The sequence below is a fragment of the Folsomia candida genome, unplaced genomic scaffold (assembly GCF_002217175.1).
Source record: "Folsomia candida strain VU population unplaced genomic scaffold, ASM221717v1 Fcan01_Sc001, whole genome shotgun sequence".
NCBI classification, from domain to species: Eukaryota; Metazoa; Arthropoda; class Collembola; order Entomobryomorpha; family Isotomidae; genus Folsomia; species Folsomia candida.
This window is the reverse complement of record NW_019091193.1, coordinates 22,162,294-22,180,751: the sequence shown is the minus strand read 5'-3', so window position 1 is coordinate 22,180,751 and position 18,458 is coordinate 22,162,294. Positions and strand designations below refer to the sequence as shown.

The following is an 18,458-nucleotide window of genomic DNA, read 5'->3' as shown; positions in this document are numbered from 1 at the left end:
TAATATGGGCCGAGCTAGAGTAATGTACTTTTAATGTACTTTGAATACTCAGCATTCCCCTTTCGAGACTCCCTGGCCAATATGTTAAAAAGACGGAATTGTTTTTATTCATAAGTGTAAATTTTCTATAATTTTTCCCGTAGCATACTAATTTTCAGATTTTTTCGACCAGTTTCAAAAACCAGTGTGAGTCGGCACTTCGGCAGAACGCATTCGACGATTCCAAAAACTTTGGCTCGGGCTAAAAATCAAAGTTTTTTTTTTAAAAAGCACATCGTTCAAGTACTCTGCATATGGTAAACTACCTAAATTTCAACGGTGATTTATAATTCAATATATAAAACTCGTTATTCAGCTAACCATATTTACGTTTGTATTCATTTTGATCCTGTCCGGCAATAAAAATATTCTGGTTAAACTTGATTTCTGCATAAATTGATTAAAAGAAAACCAAGCTGGTGATCATTGCAAAATTTGATCCATTTACTTATAAAAGTGAAACCTCTATTTGAGTCATTCTGCGTACGTATACTTTCATACTTCAAACGCACCATCTCTTGAGTGTCTAAGCAATTAAGACTACCCAAAGTGGTTGCCCCCGAAGAAAAGTTTATGACAACTTTGGATAGAGTAGGGTCAAAATCAGCATGACCAAGGGAACCCCACTCTAAACTATAATATCACTCTAAAGCATATTTAATTTCAAACTTGTACTCATGTTAACTAAATTATGCTGATAATTTTTTGCTTTTGGTAATCATATAGACTACTGTCCAAAAAATAGAGACGGAAGTCCTTAAATTTTTCTAAAAAGTTAAAATAAACTTTCAATGAGTTGCCACATAATCTCATAGATTTTTTTGTCTCTATTTCTTGTACAAACAGTAATTAGTGCATTTCAGGACATTGGTCGTCCCCTCATGTGGCTTGGCTTTAATTCCCTGAGTAGTATTTCCCTATTATTACAATGCCAGTGTTCTACCAAAAGTCATACCAAAAGTCAACCAATTGTGGAAGTTCCCCAAGCCACGTTGAGTCACCATGGAGCCAAGTTCCGGTGCTTCCTTCTTCCATGATTATTTGAGTTTATCTTGGTAACGAGTGCCCCATAGAGTGTCAAACAATCTTGCTTCAGAACAAGATGGAGCTGTAGATGCCTTGGTTTTACAAAAATAGTGTCCTAAACAGCCACTTTCTGGTCACAAATGCTGTATGTGCATACTTAATTAAAAATGGGAGCTGAGCAATCTTCATCTGAGGACCCAAACAACACCGACGGTCAACCTGAATCTGATCCGGTGGCTGATGCGCCTATTTCAGAAGAAGAATCTACTCCTCCTCCTCCACCTCGGGCCGACCCCATACAGACGCAAGCAGCACCACATGTCACGCCTCAACCACAACAACACCGTGAAAGTAGCTCAGTTCCGACCCACATTGGTTACGTCCTCGATGGCGGTGCTATCGGAGATAACCAAAGCCCACTTAAAAGCGAGGACAAATTTGACGAGTCCGAGATGAAAAAATGTATCTTGGGTCACTATGTGATTTTTTTCGCCCTGGTCGTAACCTCAATCGTAAGCATGCAGAGTATCGGCATTTCCTTCACTTAATTCCACATAGAATCGGATAATATAATCGTTTGATTTATTTTGACATTTCCAATCTTCAGATCCTGACCATTTTATCCATCTACTTTGAACTGCTGGCCTATATTGGCGACCGCGATTGGAACAACGTTGTGGTTGAAAAGAAACCCTTTGGCCACGGGGTGGGGCAACTCAAAGGAGAAAATTACTTTACAGGCAGAAAATTATCCGAGTGCCACGCCATTTTTCCACCATCCCTCAACAATTCCTACATCAAGTCTCATTTACAGAGAAACCAAGCTTTGGAGACTACCTTCATCTGTTTCCTGCTTATTTTCGTGATTGGAGCATCCCTTCACGTCACAGCGTGTTTAATTCTGCCAAAATTCAGACGATTTCTTGATAATGTATATAATTTTGCTGAATATGACTTAAATAATTGCGATCTGTTGATTAAGTAATAATTAAATTTCTGATTTTCGTTTGCTGATTTATGTAGTTGTACCCTTGTTACGGATTATTGGGAGTTCTGCTCTTCGGGGGTGGAATTCTTCTGACGATATCCAGCTTGGTGGTAATTCCCAATGGATATGTGCGGATTAGGAAGGATTTGGAAGAAAACCTAGGCGTGGAAGAAAGGCATCGAGGAAAAGAGTATATGCAATCAAGCTGTAACGTTAATGCAACTGTTAACCAGAATGAATTAAGTCTGCTTCTTTCGGTGAAAATAATATAAACTGAACTCTAATATGTACCAAGTTGAGCGACGTTGTGTTTGTTGTTATCCATGTAGGTGGTGAAGATGTGCGCCTACCGTTATGTGAAAATGAACTTTCGAGATCCATGCAAAAATATTTCGATTCCGTCCCATGTTCTCATCCCTAACGACATTCAAAGCCCGATGCGGAGGAGGTATGATGTGGAGAATCTTCAGACCTTGGGCATTTGTCCCAAAGACGATAAGAAAATGGCAGCAATCGTAATTTTCAATAGCTAACAAATATGATACCCAAGTCGTACATAAGGATGGATAGATACTAACAATGGAACCATTTTTTCAAGCTACACCGGGATTGTGTAGCGAGTTATATGAAAAAATAAAGCTAAAAATTAGGAATCACGTGACGCATATCTTTCCGTTGAATGGCCCCTTTGAAGAAAAATATTGGGGGCAAAGTTTACGCGCCTGTATTTGCCGTCAATATTTTTTTTCAAAGTGGCCATTCAACGGAAAGATAAGCGTCGCGTGATTCCTAAAAAAGGTTCCATTGTAAATATTTAATACATGAAATATGATTAATTCTGCATTTCATTGTTATGTAAATTCACGAATAATAGGGTTTGGTTTCAATTACTGCCATATTGTGCTGGATCATTATGGACATTGGATCACGTGTCATGAAAATGCACCTTATGGACGAAGCTCAACGTGGTATCCGCCAAAGTTTGCTCAAATATGAACCGGACCCTGTGAACGCTATCACTGGTAATCTATACCTTAAATACTACAGAAGGGTTGGGCACTTACGTGGATACGAATTCGACCTTGAATAACCCCGGAACGGTTTGTCGTAGCGGGTCAAAATTTTGAACAGAGGAGCATGTTATACTCAAATAGTTGTGTGCAAAAAACCAACTCTCTACTTTCAAAAATGCCTCCCCCACAGTCCCCAGAAGCTGAGACACCCATAAAACCTCTTTCCAAACTTAAATACTCGTACAACAGAATTGCTAAACACTCTAAAAGTGAATGGAAAACAGTTTCGAAATCTACAATCAATAGGGTATTGAAAAATATAGGTGAAAAGCGATAAATTTTGAGTAAAGGGCAACCACCACCCCCTGAAAGAAGGCAAAAAAAAGTGTTAATTTCGACCGTGCATAGGAAAATTGACCTATTGACCTTCGAAAACAATCCACTGACCCAAAAGGAAATTTCCCGTAAGGTTGGGGTGTCTAAGCGTTCAGTGAAAAGAGAAATTAACATTTTGAAGAAACGACTTCGTCGGAAAAGCCGTGTGCATCAGCTGACTGAAAAGTAGGAAAAAAATCGCGCCCGTGTTTACAAAAAAAATTATTCGAATTTTTTGTGAAGGAATATGAGTGAGTTATTGGTGACATTTGACGAGGCACTAATATCTCTACAAGTTACTAATGAGGTTCGAAGAGCTTACTACACGACAAATGTCGAAAACAATTCACTCAAGTTGGTGCTTCTTTGTAAGTAGAACTTTTTTAAACAGTTGGTGGTCGTGGGTGCAATGTCAGGTCGTGGTGTCCTCCCACTTATCAAAGTCCCCCAAAAAGTGAAGGAATCTTCGAAGTATGATGTGGACCGTGTATTGAAACCACTTTTAGAATAACATTTTCCTAAATTGCACGGTAAAAAAATAATTAAGGTGAGTTTTCATCATGACGGTGCGTCTTCCCAGACGGCAAAGTTGATCCAAGATAATGCAAAGGACCTTGAAGCTAGATTGGGGATAAAAATCATTTCGAATACTGAATTACCTGTACAATCCCCCGACATAAGTCAAATGGACTTATTTGGGGTCGGATACTTGAAAATAAAAATTTTTCTGCGGAGACCGAATTTTTTAGACGAAGTTTGGAAAGAGTAAAAATGAGTGTTTGAACTTCTGGGGGCTGTGGGGGAGGCATTTTTGAAAGTAGAAAGTTGAATTTTTGCACACAACTATCTAAGGATAACATGCTCCTCTGTTCAAAATTTTGACCCGCTACGACAAACCGTTCCGGGGTTATTCAAGGTCAAATTCGTATCCATGTACGTGCCAAACCCTGTATTCATGCGTGTTGATCGCCATTTATGATACCACCGACTTTTAAATTACTGTAGATTTGTCATCACGAAAGGAGTCTGATATTCCACGAGCTGAGCTGAGACCCCTCTCGTTTTCTCCCGTGGTGTGGGACCGTATCAAGGACTTTGCTAAGCTACATCGAAAAAGCGTCCGAGACTCTGCAGGTTTTCCATGTGCTGCAATTTGCAATCCGCTCACATCAGATAATACTTTCACCCCAATAGGAGGAAAATTTGGCAGCATTACTTCCACGTCGTTCCAACGTCCAACCGGATACGGCACCCAAATTAAAAATTCCATTATGATCCTTGCCCCGAAAATGGTTATCCGTCCTCCTGCTGTTGACGAAAAAGAAGGACGAAACTCACTTTGGTTCAACAGGACAGATTAGAAGATGATTTTATAGTGCATTTTTACAGTATGCAGTTTTATTGTGTGTATTATAAATGTGTTTCCAATTTGTCTTGTTTATACGCATAGACTACTATTCATGTATCAAATATTTGTTCGTTACAAACCAGCGATTAAGAATTATTTTAAAAGCCCCATTAATTGAAAAAATATTTCCCTTACATTAAAATAAACAATAATGTTTGGTAAAATTGCCAAAAATTACTAATTTTAGTATTGGTAGAAAGCGCAATATCTGTAAGTACGATAAACACATTATGACCTCGCGTTTACAGTCTTACAGAATTGCTTCCAAGAATGGTCACAAGTTTTACTGTTTTCTCATAACTTCAAACCATGTTAATACTATCTCAAATGTATTCAGTGGACCTGCTGATTTTCTCTCGTCTTTTAACAATGCAGTGTAATATTAATCACGCCATACTTCAATTATCAATTATTCAATAGTCTCACTTTAATAATTTTCTATTTATTATCATATTTATGTTTTCTGAAATAACTAATACTAAACACTTGTATTCACTCCCCAACTATAAAACTAAAAACCAAGCCAGTTGAACATGTATAATTTATTTAATTTTTGTAATTTGCTTAATCATAAGCAAACAAATTACATGCAAAATTTACCAGTAGCCAATTTGGCTACCCATTTGTATAAAAGCATTTCCAAGACTTTTGGTTTTATGGGGTCTGACATAATAGGCTCGCAGTTTCCTCCTACCATGAACAAATTCGTCTTTTACTTGTCGAAGGTACTCGTTACCGTCTTGATAATAATTCTGAGGCAGGTGTGGGTTGAATGCAGGTTGTGTTTTTGGAATTTCAGTCTTAATCTCCTTTTTGGACTCGGTCTTCACTTGGTCTTTGACCTCCTTGGCAGGTTTCTTGTCCTTTGAGGAGGCATTTTGTACCTTGACCACGATCTGGGAATCTTTATCTCTTGATTCCACGGCTAAACTATCACTTGACTCTACAGCAAGGCTATCCCCATCGCCGGCAAAGTCAACGCTATTTGCGATTCCACGCTTGAATTTTGCGTTTTGCAACATTTTGTACTTTTGTAGAATTGCTGCTTTTTCTTCCCGTGTGTACGTTCGAGCTGTTGGGTTAGGTTCAGGATCTGGAATGAAGTTTAACTGTTCATGATTTGCGTCCGAAATGTAATTTACACTGCTTCCAGAATCGTGGTATTTCGGGTCATAAAACGCATTCATGTAAATCACTGGATGATCATTTCGATATGGGGTGGACATTGGTCCAGGAGATGGTTGAAGTTTTGAGGATCTTGTAGTGGACACAAGACCAACGAGTACTCCGAGAAAAACCAGAACGTTGGTTTCTAGTAGCTGGTGAAAAAAAAACATTTTTACATATTTATTTTTACAAATTAAAAAAAAATATAATTAATGTGCAGCGTGTCTTTCGGATTTTATCAACCTTACTATGCAATTAACCCAAAGCTATTGGTATGTATAAGTAAATGAAAAAATGTAAACTTGTTAAGCTACACTTTTAAACTTGTTACTAAACCTGCAATAGTATAACCAGTTTGGTTTAAAATAGATTGAACTGAACTTTTCATGGCGTTTGACAATAAAAATCGTAGGTCAAGTATGAATATGAATGAAAGGGTTCAAAGACGTGTCTGGGAATCGGGAACAACTCGTATCATTTTTTTTCTCGTGTCCACCTGCTAATAAGCACTTCAATTGGCTTAGTTTATGGACACAGTCTCATTTGTTTCGTTTTTAAAGGCTTTAATATCTACGACCGTATGATGTTAATACCTAATTATGAATTTTGATTGCATACGTGCATTTAGTTGTAATCGAATGCACTAAAACATTAATGGATTATATGAATAATGATTATAAAATAAGTTCTAACGCTTATGCAATAATGCAAATTTCTTACTGTCTTACCATTTTTGCTAAATAAGTGAGACTGGTTGAAGATCTGGTATTTATTAATCGTCCCTTCAATTTGAATGCAAGGCAGAAACTATTATTTGAGAGAGAAACAATCGTGCGTCCAGAGAATCCAAACAATTCTGCCACTTGTCGGCGTTTGCTTAAAAAAGGCACGGCTTTTACTAAATATCGGTTTTGAAATCGAAATCTTATCGCCAACTCAAGTTTGGAACGAAACGTTGGAATATAGAACACAAATTGTGATGCCAACTGCCAAGAGACAAATGTCAGTAATCGAATCAACTCGATGCTGTAATTTAGTTCTGCAAGATGTAAAAAGTGCAAAAGTCAAATACCACAAGTAGGTTGGGTCAGTTTCTTGTAGTCACAACACAAGAAAGTAGTAGCTGCGTGCAATAACCATCCGATTCGAATACGTATGTTTTAACCATTCACATTTGCATGAGGAATTCTAAGTATAAAGGATGGTAAAAAGCATCGTCTACAGAGTTCCTTTAGAAAATTTCGCCAATCATGTGTTGCTTTTGCAGTTAAAATTCGCCACATAATTATCAGTGCAGTTTGTGAGGTTATTATTTAATTCTACATAAATAAGGTGTGTGGTGACTCCCCACAAATTTCACTGTAATTCACTCAGAAGATTTCAGATTTTTGGGAAATATTAGCGAAATATTAGTTGAACATGTTTACCAATATTTCTAATGGAATGAAATAGAATCATTGCACGAATTGTACATATGCAATTGTACGCAATTATATTCTGTGGGAGTATGTGAAGTGTACTTATAATAATTCTATTTCTAATCTCATCATGTTTAGCTTAACCTATTAACGTCGCTTTAGGCTGCACAATATTCTTCTTAATTACATGCTTATACCAGACAAATGTAGAATTATCTAATCTTGCAACGCAGATTTGATAATATGTATGATTTAGGATGGATGCGCATATTAAAAGTTAGTTGACTTGATGTTAACGGAAAACAGGAAGTGAACGGATTGTAAAAGTTGAGACAAAAAAATCAAGTTGAATGCCAAACCATAACAATAACGCAGATAACAATTTGTATATTTAGTTGTGGTAAAAAACTAGTGCAGCCACTTATCCATTTCACGCGTACAACGATTATTTATCAAACGAGTCAGCCAAAGCAAAAGCGTTATGAATGGATGACTTTATAAATTTGCATTCATACATATGTAAGCATAAGTAAGTATTAAGTAGGAGCATATGTCACAAAAATAATTAGGTTACATTACGACTTGGAATTCCTAATGTTTAATGTCCTGTCCTCCGTCCTCAACAACGTTTCAAGTTATTAAGAATTATAATAAATTACTTAAAATAATTTTGAATAAAATAATCAAAATTGTAAAATAAAATATGTATCGCGAAATTTTAGCATTCTTGCATTCTCGTCACTTCTTGTAGTCGGTAGTGATGCACGCAAAGGGCGTTGTATTGTCATCAGCTATGCAATACAACAAAATTTAAATTTGTGTATTGACTTTTAGTTGACTACCGCAGTACAGCATACAGTAATGGGAGTACGTACTGTACTTGCATGCGTAAATAGATGGTTATATGTATACATGACCTTTATATAAAGATCTCCTATATGTCGTAGATATGCAAAACAACGTACCAATATCCGCAGGGGATCGCTTTGACGCTTGACTATTTATCGCAATATACTGCAAAGTGAAACATGAGATGATTTCAATTTAATAAATTAACACAATCTGCAGCATGGGTGGAGTCCTACCATCCGGTTTTATTCTGCACTCTTTTTATGAGACGAACGACGTTACGAAAGCTAAGGTAGCGGAAATGAAATTGGTATGAATTTTTGGCTGTGCATTGAATGCATTTTACCACAACATAATTACATACAATTAAAAATTGAAGATTAATATAAAAACTGGATGATGGAGAAGACATGAATTAGAATATTGTATGTAGCATGATTAATTGGATTATTTAAGGAATTAGAATTCCTATTTTGCATTTATTTAATTGTTAGATTTTTTGAAGAATACAGAAACTTATAATCGACAAACTAAGTGAACGTAAGCGTCGAGTAATTTCTGAGTAGAGCCATGGATTTCTGTATGGGACCAAGGAAGTTGACATTGGAAGAGATCCCTAATTGGAACATTCTGTTCAGGATATCATCTCCGCGTTCTGAAAGATTGAATATGATACACGAATACTTATTGAAGAAAAAAATATATTGTACAATACCTTGAGCGAGAATAACAAACTCATGAACACGATCCATCATCGTATCTCGTAAATGTGCATTTTCATCCTCCAACAATTGTAAAATTGAATCCAAGTATGTTGCGCTTTTGCCTGTTAAAGATAATGTTAATAATGACAACAGGTTTTCAGTTATTTATCACAAACAATTTAACAAACCTGGGAAATACGTGGAATGTTTGAGCACCAGTGAGAATGCTAACGTTCGACAACTTTCAGACTCGGACTTCAAAAGCAGATTCAAATTTTCAGAAAACTTGTTCAGAATGCTAGGATTTCGGTTAGAACAAACGTCTAATTCCTGTAGGACTGGAATTGTTTCTATAATTCAAATGATAAAATTTGAAACAAATGAATCATTACACCAATAATTTCAGTGACTAACCCTCATCATTCGAAGCATGTAGAAGCCGATCGTGCATGGACGTGAGGATGGGAGCAAGGTAGTCCCCACTAGGAGTGACAACAGGAGATGTGTTAGTGCCTGGTGGGGGAGTGCTGCTAGACGATGATTGAGATCCTGAGCCGCTGAGGTCCAAACAGCTAATCAAATTATGAAGTGGGACAACTTCTGAATAGTATTTTAAAGTCGCAAGCTCCCTAAAAAAATGGAGTTACAAATTGATTATCATTTACGCCTCTCTTTCGATTGCTTCAATAATCAATAAAGTATACCTTAGTGTCTCGTGATGTGGGGTCAAAAACTCTTTAACTTCTGGAGAATTAAGAGATAAAAAGTTGTGCAACAGAATTGAGAATCTGCTCAAGCTTGAGCTGTAATCTTTAGTAAATCCATAATTCTGAAATCATTCAAGTTAAAATATGAAATTTCAAGTTTTACAAACGTCAGGTGTGTACGTACATTTAGTATCCAATTAATATTCAACATAATACCATTAAAACTAACCTTAAACATTTTGAAGTATAAAAGAAACGTGGCCTTTAATTGTTTGAAATGTCTAAGGATGTGAGGTTGCATCAAGTCAAACAAAGAAAGAAATACGATAAAAGGTAAATTGTGGTTTTGTTGGTGGAAAGCAGATGAGTCCAGGTGAATTCTTCCTATTAAATTACGAGTAAATTAGCAAACCAAGTTTAATTCCTACTGTATGCAACACAAACATTTAATATTAAATACATTAAAATGCAACCTTCTAAAATGGATCCCATTAGGCTGATTTGTCTGCGAAATAATAATTTTTTAAAACGCTTACATTTGAGTTTCGAATGTTTTTTATATCATAGATAATGACAAATCTCATACTCGGACTGACCTGAGAAGCAACGTAGGATGTAAGGAGGCTAATTTTCTTAAACAAATTTCATAGTCTCGTGCCTGTTTCTTGGCCCAGTCTTTACCTAAACATACAAGCAATGATTTTTAATTAGTATAGTCTAATATTTCTAATGTCGTAGTCGTAACTGGTTTAGAAATGCATGGTAACTTATTTTACCCGGTAGAGTGTTGGCTAAAGCAGTGATTAGTCCATGTGAAATGTTGTCCAATAAAGAGGATAAGTCATCCTCACTCATGCTCATCTCTTCTGGCTTCCAACGCCAATTGTCAATCAAAATCACTTCAGGAAAGTCGACATAAACTTGATGTACAAAACGTTTCACGCAAGGATTTCTCCAGCTGAATTTTATTTAAAAAAAAATTAAAATGAATTAATTGAAAATAAATTGTAGATTTTTAGTTAAACAAAAATTATATTACTTACTTTTTGTCCATTAAACTACTAATGACCGAATCAACCAAATCTTTATCTTGTTGAGCACATTGCAACCATAACCGAATTCTGAACTGGAGTCCTTGCTTGGACTTTTTTGGAGTTGCAGCAGATGTAGATTGAACAGGCCCAAGGAGATTCGAGATTGAGAATTTTGTACCTTTTACCTCCATATGTTCTTCATGAGTGAAGAGATTTCAAATAATCAATTAAATGTGACGATATAAATTAATTATTGTGATAAACTAACCATATTTAATCTCTTGAATGATGTAATCAGCCATTACCCTCAGCTGTTGAGCAAATTAGTAATTAATTAGAGATGAACTACAAGTTGACGTGGATATCATTATTTCATACATACCTGTGCAGATGTTAAGTGCATTACAGATGTATTGGGCTGGTGTTTTGGCACTAGAAAAAATAGGTCGAAAAATCATTCTCACATGAAAAACTACATGTGAATGTGGCATATAAATGAATTATTTTTGCAATAAACTAACCATATTTATCAACCCCTTGAAACAACTTTGGATTAGAATTGGTCGCTTGAATCAGATCTAATATAGCCGACGGGTCATATCTAAAAAAAATAGTGGGTAAATCAATCACACAAATTTTAAAATGAAATACATTAAAGGATTGTGCGACTTTTATGTCCAATTTCCAACAAGACAAAAAATTCATCTTACGCAGCATCAAATTCTTTAAGGAACAATGTAAGGCAACGATTAATCGTTTCCCATCCGGCCTGATGAGCTATACAAAAACCATTCAAGTGAGAGTCAAAAATAATAAGTATCAAATATGCATACAGATATAAATAAAATATTGTCAGTTATGTTGTAATTATAAGTTTGTGTATTATCAATTTAACAACTGAAAAAATTGAAATCATACCTAAGGCTGTCATGAGGAAGGAACGACATCCGGGGTTATTCTCACTCTTTCCAAACAGCAAAGGTAGCTGTCAGTAAAAAGAAACCAATTGAGTTAATAAAACATTATCATTTTACCACGTTGAATTATTAAATTATGGGATTTCAATACCTGATATTCTAAAGCATTACGAATAATGCATGGCTCCACCTGAGTGATTTCATCTACTAATTGTCCCAAATATTTTGAAGGACTTTTTTCCGACTTTGTATCTCCTTCTCCGAATCCGATTGTCCCCTTCTTTTCCAAATGAGCAGAATGTCGTCGGAGCGTTTGTCCCCCCTGCGAGTCATCTACTCCCTTTGAAGCAGGAACAGACGATCGTCTTCGATTAGATGGTGGAGACGACAAAAGGAGTAATTCTTTAGATAAATTTTCAATGCTCTTCCGTTTGTTGGATGGCGTTGGTGAGAATGCGGGCACTATAATATAATGCAATAAATAAAATTAAAAGATGGAAAATAGTATACAACATTATTTATAAATACGAGATAATTTACAACTGTCGAATGCTTACATCCAACACTAAGTGAAGTCCTTGTGCCAGTATGAATTCGAGTATGTGCGGCTGTAGTTGATTTTGTTACGACTTGTTTCCTCGCACTCGATTCTTTTACTGAACCAACATGTAACGCAGGTCGGGTGGGCGACGTTGTCGTTGGTGGTTCGAGATAATCTGAGTCCATTGGCTCAGAAACGCCACAGTGAGTTTTCAAAATGCGGAAAAACTTTTCTCCACCCACGGCACCACGTTCCCACTGAGCTTGTACCAGTTTATAGAGGAACGATGCATTTACCATACTCACACATTCTACCATTTTCTCTGGCTCTCTTTCTGTAACGGTATCCATAATGTAGAGTAGTGCCGTCATGGATTGTATTGGAACACCAAAATGCTGAATGAATAGCATCAACTGTTCCACTTCTAGATCATGCGTAGCAACTTCTAAAAGTCTTGGATTATTGGATCGAATCATTTTCAGCTTAACCCAATCAGGGAATAAAACAGCTTCTTCAGATGTATTTAGCAAGAAACCTTTGGGACTATTTTCCTTATTTTGTGGAAACCAAATCTCCAGCAATTCGGAGCATCTTATTTTTATATCCTTATTGCTCTTAGGTTTCTTGGTAGTTGTCTGCACGGAAGTTTTGCCATGTTCTTGAGTATAGGCACAGTAGGAGGACAGGAGGATTACGATTGCATGAATGATTAAAATATTCATTGTTCCTTCCAAGCGATCCACCGACCAAGTCACCAACACTCTAACAAAAAAGTTTATCTTTTAGTATTTAACCCGAGCCACTGGCAATAAGCGAAAGAATTAGCTAGTTAACCCTTTATTCATTTTTGGTAAAAAATAATAACTTACTGATCTTGTGAGTCTGACCACTTGTAGGATTCTTTGTGTGGTCCACGAATCTAAATAAATGTTGTCATTTCATTATATGTGCTTGATAATTTAAACGAAAGACGAAACAACAATATTAACAATAAGCTTACCTTTTTCATAAAAGTGAAAAAAATATCAAAAAGAGGGTCAAAGCAGGAAGCAAACTTGTTCATCATCAAGCAGACCAGTCCATTTCTCTCCACAACAAGGTTCGCAACATCTAAAGCAAGGGAATCCAAATCTTCGGATACCTGAGCCCAAGTTGACAAAAAATCCAAATAGCGGCACAATAACGCTGGGTCATTTTCACTATAAAAAATAATATACCATGGCACAAATTTCCACGAAGTGAAGCATAAAGGCAGTGTGACACTGTAACTTGATCATGAGGTTAACAACTAAATTACTTACATTAAAATTGCCTGTCTCAAAAGAACTAATACATTCTCCTGAATTTCCGTAAAGGCTGGAAGTGATGGAAGTCCGTCCAGCAGCCAGTCGTCTGAGGACGATGTTAAGATTTCATCATCTTTAATCAGTAAAAGTTTTAATGCATTCAGTGCTTGCTTCCTCTGCTGCATTTTTGGTGCCGAAAGTCTCTTTAGAAAATATTCTAACACTTTTCTTGCTTCACCATCCTCTGACGCACTATGAGCTTTTTCCTAAGGATGGATGGATGAATGAAACAATGACCACAGTTAACTTTAGAAGGACTTGCATATAAAAATATGTATTAATCGAGTACCTGCAAGTAATGCAACAATTGTAACAATTTTGCATCCTCCTTGCTTAACCCAAGCTCGGCTGCTAGATTTTGTCCTTTGTGTACTTTACGGGGACTACGACCTGCTGCAGCATCGTCATTCCTTCCAAGTACCACCGCCTTTTCCACGGCGTCCAAATGTCCCATTAGAAATTCACAGAGACTGAAAAATGAATGCACATCTCAATATTGATCGCACTAAGGAATTCTTAGCAAGAAAGCCTGTTCATTACAACGTACCACTGGTCTGGCAGTATTTCAAAAGACCCCTCCGAAACAAGATGAGCCAACCTGGAATGTTATTTCTTCTGTAGAAAGTTATAATCACATTTATTGCAGTACTTTAAAAAAACAACAGACCATGGCATGGGTTCAGAATTGCGTTGAATAATGTCCAAAAGAAAGTCGGGATTACGACTTCCACATAAAAGGTGACCCAGACTCATTTGTTCATTCCAGGTCTGTAATTGAGTTAAAATCCACGCGGGTGGAGTCCTAGGAGGGCCAAATGGATCCAAACGCATCAACTATTACATAAAGAAATATGTGGTGAGCATTTAAACTTTGCTTTAGTTTTATTCGATTTCCCTCAAAACATTTTACCTGCTTTAAAAGTAACGAAGTAGCCTCTGTGATATTGGCTTTGGATGAGGCAGCTGCCAAATGAGTTTCAAATTCCAAAATCTCCTCCTTTTCCATTGCGACAGTTTGTAGCTCACGAGAAATTATTTCTTCGCTTGACTCAGTCTCTGATGATGATGTCGTAGGAAAAATGAATGAGCTGTCAAAAAATAAAACTTATAAATCTGACAAACTCTAATTTATATGTTCAAGTGGACATATAAACACATGCGTTCAATTTTTTGATATATGCACTTACTTTGTCATACACATTTCCATAAACATTTTCAGAGTAGGATAATCTTCCCACCCAGTTTTTCCAAACACATTAGGATTAAAGGCAGAAATAATAGTTAAGAGGGCCCATGCTCGCCAGTAGAAATTTGTTACGGCCATCCTTGGTGCTGCATACCCAACAGGAAGTGAAATATTATCGGGATGACGATATTCGCAACCTGCAACGTATAAACACAATCAAATTAACGCGAAGTGACGATCACAAATCAATCCACCATTGAACTCGGATCTGTTTGGTCGGAGTGGTCTTAGACCGCTGATCTGTTCTACTAAATCCATAAACTAGTATTTACTTATTGTGGAGAATGGAAAAGCTTAACAGTTTGTCAAATGCTGACTTATTTATAAAAAGTGTAAAGTGGGTGTTAATTACATCGCAGTCAATTTCTTACAGCTTGATTGTTCGCAGTTTTAGCGATCATATATCATTTATAAGTATACCACAAACCTCGGAATAATAGCTCAATTATTTCAATTTTCTGCAAGTTGAGTCCAGTTTTGTGAGTAGCCGAACGACAAATTATTTGTTCAACAGTGTCCAATGCTTCGCCAGCACTAAGTGGGTGGTCCTTGGATACTCCCATCATTAGGACAAAAACTAGGGAGCTCTCTTGAACACCAACTTCCAGACATAGGCGACCGAATAAATTTTTTTCCGACTCTGGAAGCCATCCATCCTTAGAAGCCAAATCATTTACTGGGTCCTTGAGAAATATCTACATACATGAGCAATAAAATAACTTAGACGGTTCCATAAGCCATGGCTCGGGCTAAAAAGCATATTTAAGAAGTGAGACAGAACGAAAAAGTATAAAATGGTAATAATCCGATACATATATGTACAAACCTTGTTAAGTGATGATAAAAAATTGGCCTTAACCGGTCGATACATTTTCGGGACGACAGAGTACATCCATGTAACTGCTTGAGATTGAATTCCACTAACCAAATTTCGAAAATTCTGTTGAAATGGGGAATGGGCAAAAATTATTTACAAGGCAAGTTGTGTGCATGTCGATCGAGGCTTCTTTTATACGGGCTATTTAATTAATTTTGTATAAGTAAACTTACAATCAGTGTTGACATATCTTTTGGTTCCCCACGAACAGCAGCAACTGCAGAAGCTTCTCTTACTTGTGGAGAAACTGATAAGAACATGGAAAGTAAGATGAGGTCCGCAATAACAAAAAATGCCCTTTCGCGACAATCTCCCAACCACGTAATGTCCTGAAAAAAATAGAAAAAGTTCATTTGTTGTATCAGTGTACTTTTATACCAGTGTTTGTATTATAATATAATACAAACATAAATGCACATATTTACACATTATCATTAACGTACTCTTTGCCTGACTAGTCCTTCAACGAATTTGGAGAGGTCGCATTCAAATCGTGCTGCTCGGCAAATTTCTCTTAAGAGTGCCTTCAAAGCAACGTGAAAGTCTTCTCTCTTTTGAAGTAAATCCATAAAAATATCAGCCAAAACAGATCTTGAGTCTGAAACCCCCGATATTATTGTCCCAAGGATTTGCAGATTGTTAGGATTGCGTTGTGGAGAAAGCTCGTTGTAAATTATCAAATTGAGCACATGCCGCATGTTGCTATCATTCTCTCGAACCATTTCTCTATATAACGACAAAAGAAGAACAGGCTAAAAAAATCCCCAAAATTACTGAAAATTATGATAGACAAATTAAATACATTACTTACCTCAAAGCTAAGCAGTAAAAATGTGTCAATGGTTTTGTCTTCATCTTTAGCTTGCTGATATTAGAGATTACTTCAATATCGGATGAAGTATTACAATTGGTATTGACACAGAGATGAAGTAGCAACTCTTGAGCAACACGGCCAAGTTTCCCATTGTGAAGCCACTGCTCAAGCCTGCTTACGACCCACGAACGAACTCCGTTAAGGCCACATGCGCTACTTAACGCCCTTAAAAGATTTCTTGGTATATCTGGCGATTTTTTGTGTATAACGTCAGCGGCATATTCTAAAATGAGGCCTTCGATGTTGGTCTCCAAACCAGAATAACGATTCCTCAATGGCACGTCCTTCATTTCAACCAGATCCTGATTTTCTTTTATCAGCTGCTCAAGTTCGAATGCCAAGTGTCCACTCCCAGAAGCGTCATCAGATGATAATAGCGTTGGATTGGGTGATGATCCCCCTCCACTTCCACTCCCACCACCAACAGTTCCTTCACTCGAAAACAATGTTGTCAATGGAACCAACGTACCAAAAGAGAGGAAAATATTGTCGACAACGGGCTTAATCAAAGGCGAGTCTACCCAGGAACGATCCCCTATACATCATAGCAAATTAATAATTTTGCATATCACAAAACAATTGTGAAAAACTGCTCAATAATTCATCGATTATTAAGAAGTATTTATCATTTGCATATGATACAACAGGAATTAATATTATAATGTATTTACCTGATGCATCTTCTATCCACAGTTGAACTAGTGGGATAGGCCAATGTGATTCTTGTGAATAAACTAGATACACGACGGCCAACGCAAAAATTGCAAAGGGTGCAGAATATCCGCCCCCACTGGACATTAGCAATTTTGCTTTCACTCCTGTGACATCTTTAACCTTTGGCTGAATCAGCAAGACCAGCGACTCCAGGATCGGAATGGTTTTAAAAAAGTGTGGATACGTCTTCACAACCATCAATATATTTTGACAAATCTGCAATTGCTCTTTCTCCTTTGCATTCGAACTTTTCAACCTTTTTAATCCAGTGAGCAGCACATTCTGTAAACATTCAGTGAACCAATTAATCACAAAATGTAATGATGACAACTTAGATTATATCATACCTGGGCCAACTCTGTATTGTTGGATTTATTTGCCTTATCAATCAATGTAAAGAATTTGTCAGTTATCAAATCTGCAGAGGAAATAACTATGCCAGGAGACGGTGTAAGTTCAAGCGGATCCCTTCGAATCTTTCCAGATTTACTGCCACTACTGCTGCTAGATGAAGACGAGTGATGATGGGAAGTGGACGAAGAAGACGACGTCGATGAGGTCTTGGGGGGTGAAGTTCGTAGTTTTTTCGTAGGCGGTGGAACACTTCCTCCACTATTGTCACGTTTTAATGAAGAAGAACCTGATAATAGCCAAAGTAAAGGAACTGAATGTAATAAGTATTAAGACCTTGTTTGTCAATGCTAACTTATCATCATTTACCTGTAGATGTGGACAGGGATGACGATGTCTTGGAGGAGGACGTAGAAGAAGGAGGTCGCACCTGGCTCGATGCACTGCTCCCACCTCCACCACTACCACCTTTACTTACTCCAAGGGCGATAAGGTCACCGGGTGAGGGATGAAGGTGTGAGGACGACGACGACTTCTTTCCAGAATTCCCAACACCTCCTTTGTTAAGTTTTCCCTTGTCCATACTTGATGATTAGTGTGACAAAATCTAATTCATATTTCACTATTAATTTGCGAACAATATAAATTCTCTGCTAAAATGTTTTAATACTTTAACGGGTTTAATTTTCGTAAAGAAAGTTTCATTTTTCGTGATCTGCCGAGTAGAATTATGGCTCAAATCAAACATGAATTGTATTCACTTTACCACTTCAGCCAGACTCGAAAGAATCTCATTCTTCCCAAGTTCTCAAGTTATAAATTATAACTTATAATTCCTAAATTGTGTGATTAAAATTGATATTT

At 36.9% G+C, this 18,458-nt stretch overlaps 3 protein-coding genes across 4 annotated transcripts; 1 reads left to right on the top strand and 2 right to left on the bottom strand.

Annotated features, from left to right (window-relative positions):
* Positions 1–2,392: 2,392 nt before the first annotated feature.
* LOC118434023 lies at positions 2,393–5,036 on the top strand. The gene is made up of 3 exons (XM_035846671.1): positions 2,393–2,568; positions 2,928–3,075; positions 4,447–5,036. Exons 1-3 carry the CDS (start codon positions 2,416–2,418, stop codon positions 4,800–4,802), a joined length of 657 nt encoding a protein of 218 aa, XP_035702564.1. The 5' UTR covers positions 2,393–2,415; the 3' UTR covers positions 4,803–5,036.
* Positions 5,037–5,261: 225 nt separating this feature from the next.
* LOC110863431 lies at positions 5,262–7,043 on the bottom strand. Its single transcript, XM_022112738.2, has 2 exons — positions 6,745–7,043; positions 5,262–6,168 (listed from the first exon to the last, which is right to left on the bottom strand). Exons 1-2 carry the CDS (start codon positions 6,745–6,747, stop codon positions 5,446–5,448), a joined length of 726 nt encoding a protein of 241 aa, XP_021968430.1. The 5' UTR covers positions 6,748–7,043; the 3' UTR covers positions 5,262–5,445.
* A 1,678-nt stretch (positions 7,044–8,721) lies between these two features.
* Positions 8,722–18,355, bottom strand: LOC110844296 (integrator complex subunit 1). Of its 2 annotated transcripts, XM_035846979.1 has the most exons (34): positions 18,265–18,352; positions 17,964–18,201; positions 17,591–17,883; positions 17,201–17,525; positions 16,467–17,064; positions 16,099–16,381; positions 15,829–15,984; positions 15,605–15,718; positions 15,206–15,473; positions 14,720–14,915; positions 14,443–14,620; positions 14,200–14,366; positions 14,080–14,130; positions 13,822–14,002; positions 13,488–13,738; positions 13,187–13,385; positions 13,056–13,105; positions 12,203–12,948; positions 11,797–12,107; positions 11,647–11,713; positions 11,439–11,505; positions 11,250–11,329; positions 11,111–11,160; positions 10,997–11,039; positions 10,738–10,924; positions 10,471–10,652; positions 10,291–10,375; positions 10,168–10,199; positions 9,924–10,078; positions 9,692–9,816; positions 9,402–9,616; positions 9,176–9,337; positions 8,999–9,109; positions 8,722–8,938 (listed from the first exon to the last, which is right to left on the bottom strand). In XM_035846979.1, exons 2-34 carry the CDS (start codon positions 18,175–18,177, stop codon positions 8,814–8,816), a joined length of 6,267 nt encoding a protein of 2,088 aa, XP_035702872.1. In that variant the 5' UTR covers positions 18,178–18,201; positions 18,265–18,352; the 3' UTR covers positions 8,722–8,813. The 2 variants fall into 2 exon arrangements, with proteins under 2 accessions (XP_035702872.1, XP_021946166.1); XM_022090474.2 differs by having other exon boundaries at positions 17,964–18,355.
* Positions 18,356–18,458: the final 103 nt, after the last annotated feature.